Source organism: Myotis davidii, unplaced genomic scaffold (assembly GCF_000327345.1).
Source record: "Myotis davidii unplaced genomic scaffold, ASM32734v1 scaffold244, whole genome shotgun sequence".
Lineage (NCBI taxonomy): Eukaryota > Metazoa > Chordata > Mammalia > Chiroptera > Vespertilionidae > Myotis > Myotis davidii.
Genome location: NW_006294993.1, coordinates 1,492,155 through 1,500,416, shown reverse-complemented (window position 1 = coordinate 1,500,416; position 8,262 = coordinate 1,492,155). Strand labels below are relative to the sequence as shown.

Below are 8,262 nucleotides of genomic sequence, written 5' to 3'. Positions count from 1 at the left end.
AAAAAAAAAAAAAAATGTTGCCTGGACAGTGTGGCTCAGTGATTGAGTGTCTACCTAGGGGGCATGCAGGAGACAGCTGATCAGTGGTTCTCATCATTGATGTTTCTATCTCCTTCTCCCTTACTCTTTGGAATTAAAAATATAAATTTTAAAAAGAAATGTTAAATGGAATATTTCAGAAATAAACAATTCATAAGTTTTAAATTGCACCCTGTTCTGAGCATCGTGATAGAATTTTTTGCTACTGTTCCTTTCTGTCCCATCCGTTTGTCTAGGTCTCCACACTCCCCATTAGTCACTTAGTAGCCACCTTGGTTATCACAGAGACAGACACCACGTCACATGACCTTATAGCATTTTGTTACAATGGTTCTATTTTATCATTATTGTTGTTAATCCTATACTGTGTCTAATTTATTAATTGAACTTTATCATAGGCATATATGTATGTATATATATGGGAAGAAACATAGTATCTATAGAGTTTGGCACTATCCAAGGATTCAGGTCATGGCCTGTGTCCCCATGGATGGGGAGGAGGGACAACTGTAACTTCCCCTCTGAGCACTACATTACCTGCATCCCATAAACTTTGGATGATCACTTGGGTCACAATATTGGCTTAGTTAGAAGAGCTGTTTCATCTTCAGTTTGACATTTAAACTGCACAAGATAATAGCGCAGCATTTGTGTAAATGGTGCTTTAATTTTTTCAGGAATTTTTATTTTAGGCTTTGATTTCCTGTCATAGTTTCATTTAGCAGATGCTTGATATTCGATGGGAGAGTGTTTCTAGGGTCGAGAGGTTTAATGACAAACCGTATCTACACAAACCTGGCCCCAGGTAGCCTGTCGGCCGACGGGGCCGGTGACTCTTCATGACTCGGGGTCCAGCATGGCAAGTGACAGGAGAAAGTCATAGTCTGCAGTTTACTTATTTGTTCCAAAAACATCCATGAGATTTTAGTTTGTTTGAAGTTCACGTGTAAACCAGGGACCTTATTTTGCCAATTTGACTTTTGTTAGGGAGCCATGATGCCTGGGAGGCTGTTCTCCGCAGGATCGCGGAGCACGTTGGAGGGCCTGGGGCGCTGGACTCTGGCCCCACAGGCAGCCCTGGGCCGGCTCCTGCAGTGCACTGCCCCCCGGCTGCTCTCGCTCAGCTGTGCGGACTGTGCCAAGGAACCCTCCAGAAAGAAACTGCTCTCCGAGAAGAAACTGGTGAGACTTCTGACCGGGAAGGAACTGATCTGAAGCTTCCCTCTCGCAGGCTTTGTTGTGAGTTCTCGTTGTCATGTCTCTGTCTGTCCTGATTATATGATTGAAGGGACACAGGTAGGACTTGAAGATGATGAAATGAAACTTACCATGTAAAACACGAGTGAGAAAAAACAAACGTGAGTGTGCTTTCCTTTAATTCAAGGACAGCCCCACCTCATTTCTTCCCAAGCGGGGCTCCAGGTCAGATCTTCCTTGGAGAAGCGCCGGTGCTCAGAGCAGTGTCCGTAGCACTGTCTTTGCCCAGCGGAGAAAACAGAGCCAGGCTTCACCTCCACGTGCTCATCAGTGTGTATATTTTTATTGATGTCTAAGGGAGAGTCAGAAAGGAAGGGAGGGGGAGGGAGAGAGAGGGAAACATCAGTGATGAGAGAGAATCATTGATTGGCTGCCTCCTGCATGCCCCCCCCACTGGAGATCGAGTCCACAACACAGATATGTGCCCTGACTGGGAATTGAACCAGGACCTCCTGGTTCATAGATCAACGCTCAACCACTGAGCCACGGCACCTAGGCATCCATTGGATGGATTTTGGATGTTGGCATACAGCAAAATTATATGCCAAGTTTTTAAAATAGTAATTCATGGTTGGTGGTGCCAAAAATTCTGAAAATATTTGTGCTTTCTTAAAACAACAACCTGTGTATCAGGTGGAGGGGCAGATGTCCTGGGCCTGATGGAGGGCCAGGTGCTGGCCAGTCTGTCTGCACACAGCACAGGAAGCAGGTGGACTCCCAGGACAGGATGGCCTGCTGGGTGGCACCTTGATGCCTCGCCCTGGCTTCTTGTAGCTGAACTTGTTGTTGGAGCCAATAGCTATTCAGCAGTCCCCTGCTTGGTTTCAGTTCTTTAGCTGGAACTGAGGAGGCCTGGAGAGACATTCACCCTCCCATAGGAGCTCTCTCAGCATCGCTGAGTTTACAAATGAGCCCTATTCAGGCAGGCCAAGGAGATGCCCTTCAGTGACATGTTTCTGTTTGAAAAAGCTGAGACGACGCTTTGTTTCAGGAATATTTTCTAAATCTGTTTCCTCAAGTTGGGCATGTTGAGTCTGTCATTGAGTGTGTTTTCCTTCCTCTGCATGTCTGGGAACTGTCTCCTCACTCTGCACGTCTGCTGGGAACTGTTCTTACATTAGCATTTTAGGAGAGGTTAGTGATAGTAGGTAGCATCATTGACTCTAATTTTAAAGCACGTAGGTAAGAAAGGTGCTCCAGGGGCTGCTTGGTTGGAGGATTGCAGCATTTGTGACGAACCGGGTCTGTGCTCTCTGCAGAAAAGGCATTTTGTGGACCATCGCCGGGTGCTTGTCCGAGGGGGACGCGGAGGTGATGGGGTGAGCTGCTTCCACAGTGAGCCCCGGAAGGAGTTTGGGGGTCCCGATGGTGGCGATGGAGGCAACGGCGGCCACATCATCCTGAGAGGCAGGTGCTCTGAGGGGCAGCTTGGGCAGGACCACTGTGTCCGCACATGTTGGGGCAGAAAGTTTCCACCTTCTCATCCTGACAGGAATTTGAATTCAGAGGTTGATGTATGGGCATCATTTTTGTTAAATTATGTGAATGTTTACATTTAAATAATGCACCAAAACCCAACTTTGATAGTGGGTTTTAGAAAGAATTTCAGGTGCACAGAGATACCTTACTATCAGGAAATCTAACATTATAGTACGACAGGATAAATGTATGCTACCATCTAGGTAAGTGCTGGTGGGAGGGTATTGATTACTCAGCACATTTTTAGCACTGGAAACTTAGTAATATCAGAACAATAAAATGTAACTACTTTTAAATTGGAAACATTCCCAACTAATAAAGTGTAGCTATTTAAAAATTGATAACATTGTGGGTAATTTTGAATTTTTCAGAAATTGTAGTACTTTTTTGAAAGAAGTTAAGAATTTATAGCTTTTTAAAATATCACTTTGCTACTTTAGTAACTTCTGCTCTGGCTTTGTTCTGTTTCCATGTGCATTCCTAATGTTCCGGAACTAGACTAAAGAAAGTTAACAATATGCAACCGATTTTGTTTTGTTTTTTAAAGTAGACTTGTATTTTATCTATTTTTTTAATTGTTAGCACTATTGTTATGGAGACTTTATTTTTAGTTATTATTTTTTAATCCTCACCCAAGGATATTTTTCCATTGATTTTTTAAAATATATATATTTGTATTAATTTCAGAGAGGAAGGGAGAGGGAGAAAGAGATAGAAACATCAATGATGAGATTCATTGATTGGTTGCCTCCTGCACGCCCCCTATTGGGGATGGAGCCAGCAACCCAGGCATATGCTCTTGGTCAGAATCGAACCCGGGAACCCTTGAGTCCGCAGGCCGATGCTTTATTCACTGAGCCAAACCGGCTAGGGCTTTTCCATTGATTTTTAGAGAGAGTGGAAGAGAGAGAGAAAGACAGAAATATTTATTGACGTGAGAGACGCACATTGATTGGTTGCCTCCTGCACAAGCCCCAATCAGGGCCCAGTGGAGGAGGAACCAGCAACCGAGATACATGCCCTTGACTGGAATCGAACCCGGGACCCTTTGGTCCACAGGTCAATGCTCTATCCACTGAGCCAAACCAGCGAGGGCCCGATTTTAACATAAAGGAACATGAAGGTTCTCTCTTTTAGTTGACCGACAACTCAAGTCACTGTCCTCAGTCCTGTCCCAGTACCAGGGCTTTGATGGAGAAGACGGTGGCAGGAAAAACTGCTTCGGGCGAAGTGGCGCTCTCCTCTATGTCCCGGTAAGCTCCATCCGCAGAGCACGCCCTCCCCAAGTCCAGACCTTCAGGCTCCTCAGGTTCCCAGCTGTGGTCCACAGGGGCCCGTGGCCCGAACCACACAGCCATCTCCCACAGAGCAAACCCCAGCCTGGACTTTGTACTGATTTTTATACCATGTGCTGTATGACCTGTTGAAAAAGTCACAAAATCGCCCTGGCAGGATTTGCTCAGTGGTTAGAGCATTGGCCTGAGGACTGAAGGGTTGTGGGTTCGATTGCTGGTCAAGGGCATGTACCTTGGTTGCAGGTTCAGTCCCTAGCCCCAGTTGGGGCTTGAGCAGGAGGCTACCAATCTATGTGTCTTCCCCACATCACTATTTCTCTCCCTTTCTCCCTCCCTCCCTCCCCTCCACCCCCTGTCCCTTCCATTCTCTAAAAATCAATGGAAAAGATATCCTCACTCCTCTGTTGATATTATTTTTTAAATATATTTTATTGATTTTTTACAGAGAGGAAAGGAGAGGAATAGAGAGAAACATTGATCAGCTGCCTCCTGCACACTCCCCACTGGGGATGTGCCCGCAACCAAGGTACATGCCCTTGACTGGAATCGAACCCAGGACCCTTGAGTCCACAGGCCCATGCTCTATCCACTGAGCCAAACCAGTTAGGGCTGATATTTTTTTTTAAGTCTCAAAATCATTACATTTTACAAAAGGGGAACCCACAGGTCCCCAGTCTGTCTCACCTTGGCCCAGGAGCCACCCGCTGTCCCCACTCTCTCGGGCCCTCTGAGCACTGCTGTTAGCTCAGCGTTTCTGCTGCATCCGCTCACCTCATGGGTTAGACACACGGTTTGAAAAGCCGTGTGCACAGTTCCCAGGGGTGCCGCCAGCCCCGTGAAATCCTTGGCGGGCTGGGACCTATCTCCTGGAACTCGGTGGCTCTGGGGGAGCTTCTCGCTGGGTCCCGCCCTGCACCCCCTCCCGAACAGAAAGCACCTGGTCTGGCCATTGTCTTTCTGCTCCCCGACAAATGCTTCGTTATTTTTCAGGTCCCCATGGGCACGTTAGTAAAGGAGGGAAACAAAGTTGTGGCTGACCTCTCACACCCCGGGGATGAGTATGTGGCCGCTCTGGGCGGGGCAGGAGGAAAGGGCAACCGCTTTTTCCTGGCCAACGATAACCGTGCGCCCACCACCTGCACCTCCGGGGAGCCTGGGCAGGAGCGGGAACTCTTCCTGGAGCTCAAGACCATGGCCCACGCTGGCATGGTGGGTATCACTGAGTCCCAGTGGGAGGAGGGGGTGCTTTGTACACTGAGCTGTGGAAAAGTGGTTTCTAGTGGGTGGGGTATACCACCAGCCTGCAGGAGAGGGGCAGCTCACCCCAGTTGGCATCTTGTGACCTTAAACAGGGGCTATGCCCTCACCTGTGTGGTTCCCAATCCTGAGATTCACCCCGATCTCGGTCTGTCCCAGATGGAGGAAATGGTAGCACATCCCCCTGTCTTGCAGGTCGGATTCCCCAATGCAGGCAAGTCCTCGCTTCTCCGGGCCATTTCAAATGCAAAGCCTGCCGTGGCTGCCTACCCGTTCACGACCTTGAATCCCCACGTGGGCATTGTGCACTATGAGGACCACCAGCAAGTAGCAGGTAGCCCTCCTGAAGGTGCGGGTTGTGAGGTGGGTCATTCGGAACCGTTAGCAAGCAGCTTTCTGCCTGGAAAGCAGCATCATTTTTCCTAAGTGAACAGTTGTGATTCTGTGGCCATTAGTTAGGGTTTACACTTTCATCCCACCCCATGCCGACGTCTGTGGGTGCAACCAGGAATTGGGTGTAAATTTCTGACCTGGGAAGGCTGTTCCTTCCTGTTGCCTCTACTCCCTTTCCTCTTGGGAACTCAGCAGTGCCAGTCCCAGAGCCCGCTGTGATTTTAAAGCTTTCCCGCTACCATTCTGAGATAAGGAAACTTTCCCCAGCAGATAGCGTACCCATTAAAAATAGCAAGCCAGCTGGTAGATAGCTCTGTTTCTATGGCACTTTCCATTCACCAGGTACTCTGTGATAATCAGATCTATCAGTAATCAAATTATTAATGGGTCCCAGGAAGCAGGGTCCTCCTTTTAACATCATTTTTGAAGCCAGCAAGACTGGAATGTGTAATTCCAGTGAATAAATATTCCTTATTAGATGGATCTGTCACTGTTCCTGTCACCCAAATATTTCCAAGCGTCTTGTAAAACTCAAAGCTGAAATGCCTTCGTGGCAATTGGCCTGATGAGTCACCAAGACAGTAACTCGATCGACGTGGGTTTAAGGTGTTCCTTGAAAGGAAAGTCTTAGACCTCGGGGAACGGGCCTGAGGTGGCCCGGCCCCCTGCTCTGTCTCCACAGTGGCCGACGTGCCGGGCATCATCCGAGGCGCGCACCAGAACCGAGGCCTGGGGTTGGCCTTCCTCAGACACATCGAGCGCTGCGGCTTCCTCCTGTTCGTGGTGGACCTGGCAGCGCCAGAGCCCTGGACCCAAGTCGAGGACCTGAAGTACGAGCTGGAGAAGTACAAGCAAGGCCTGTCTGAGCAGCCCCATGTCGTCGTCGCCAATAAGATTGACCTCCCTCAGGCGCGAGCCAACCTGCCCACGCTGCAGGCCCACCTGGGCGAGAAGGCCATCGCCCTGTCGGCGCTCACGGGTGAGAACCTGGAGGAGCTGCTGCTGCGCATCAAGGAGCTGCACGATGAGCACACGGCCGCCAGCCTGGCGCAGGGCCGCCAGCCGCTCAGGTGGTAGCACGTGGCTCTTGGCGGTAGGAGCTACAGGTGGCACCTTCCCCCTCAGCTCAGGCCACCTCTCAGGCCCCGGCAGCCTGCTCCCGGTGCTTCCTGCACCCTCAGCCTGCTCTCTGGCACCCTGAGAGGGGCTTGTCCCGGAGCTGGCCCCTGAGTAGTAGGAACCATGTGCCCTGTGTGCAGGGAGCCAGCACAGCCGGATCCGAGCCAGAGGCACCTGTTCCTAAGTGCCAGCGCACACGTGAGCAGCTGTCACGCTGGACCTGAGAGTCCTTGGCTGTCCCCACACCCGGCAGAGCGGCCGGGGACAGGCGCGATGCTCTGCTCGGATGCCGCCATCTGAGCGCTGAGGCGTCTCCCCTGTTGTCCTCAGACTGCGCCAAGCTGTGGGAGCAGAACATGGCATTGACTTCACGACTGAATGCACCCAATATCCGGCCGGAGACGCAGCTTCTAACGCTCATCTGTGCAGAGTTATTAGCTGATGGTGGCCGGGCTCCAAGAGGACATGGGCTGGGTTCCCCCTGCGCTGTCCCTGCAGGGATCAGAGAGACTGCTGGGCCTGCACCTACCACCAGCCTATTGTCAGCGCAGAGAACCCCAGAGGCCAGGCCAGCTAGTCCACGGAGAGAGTGTCTCTGCCGAGTGGTGGCAGCTAAGAGGCTGGGTGCTCCATAAGCCCCCTGCCCACTGGCGCAGGGGGCCGGTGAGGGCGGCGCACTGCTGCCCACTCGCTCATCCACTAGCGCACTCTGCAGCCACTGTTTCCCCAAATAAAATCTAATGCTTCTGACCTGTCCCTGAGGGCCCTTCAGGGAGGAATGAAGGGGACGGGAGGAATCAGGAGAAGGGGCCTGGGCCTAGGTGTCTTCTGCGAGTGGCAGTCAGCACTGGGAGGCTATTGAGGAGTTCGACTGCGCGGGAGGGCACGAGCCCTGTCCTGCTCCCTGTCTGCACGCCAGGGCCCTGTGTTGTACAACCAGAGGTGGTGTCTGCGTCTGGTCGCTCGCTTAGGCCCACAGGCTTTCACAGGACACAGGGCCATTGCCCAAGGCCTGTGTCTCGGTGGCTGCCCAGGGAGATGTGCCTTCCCTCCAGGAGCACGCCGAGGGCAGGGTCTCGCCCTGTTCCGGCTGTGTCCCTGCAGCCTCGGGACCCAGGGACCCTGCACAGAGAAGGCACGACAGACGTCTGGGGAATGAAGGAGTGATGGTGGCCTGTGTTAGCTGCGTCCAGGTTTCCTTTACTTTGAAGGTATTTGTAACGGGCAAGTGGTGGGTGCCGAGTGCCTCACATCCTGTGCCACTGCCACTCCTGCCCCCTGCCACCCCTCTGGCCATTTCTGTGAGTCATCTGTCCTGAGGCTGTTCAACTGTTTCTTCATTGCAGTCTGGGCACCTCCATCACATCTCATCCATGGAAAAGGACTTTGCTTTCTCACGTCTCCCTGCCCCTCGCCCCAGTGA

General features: G+C 51.2%; 1 protein-coding gene across 6 annotated transcripts in view; it reads left to right on the top strand.

Annotated features, from left to right (window-relative positions):
* MTG2 (mitochondrial ribosome-associated GTPase 2) overlaps positions 1-7,589 on the top strand; it is a 13,602-nt gene extending 6,013 nt beyond the window's left edge. For 4 of the 6 annotated variants that reach the window (XM_015567718.1, XM_015567720.1, XM_015567717.1 and 1 more), the window contains 6 exons: positions 1,027-1,221; positions 2,556-2,703; positions 3,913-4,028; positions 5,061-5,279; positions 5,523-5,661; positions 6,373-7,589. In XM_015567718.1, coding sequence (XP_015423204.1) covers positions 1,033-1,221; positions 2,556-2,703; positions 3,913-4,028; positions 5,061-5,279; positions 5,523-5,661; positions 6,373-6,797 — 1,236 coding nt within the window. In that variant the 5' untranslated portion in view covers positions 1,027-1,032 and the 3' untranslated portion in view covers positions 6,798-7,589. The remainder of the gene's footprint in view (positions 1-1,026; positions 1,222-2,555; positions 2,704-3,912; positions 4,029-5,060; positions 5,280-5,522; positions 5,662-6,372) is intronic. The other 2 variants (XM_006769549.2, XM_015567721.1) reach the window with 2 other exon arrangements.
* The last annotated feature ends 673 nt before the right edge of the window (positions 7,590-8,262 follow it).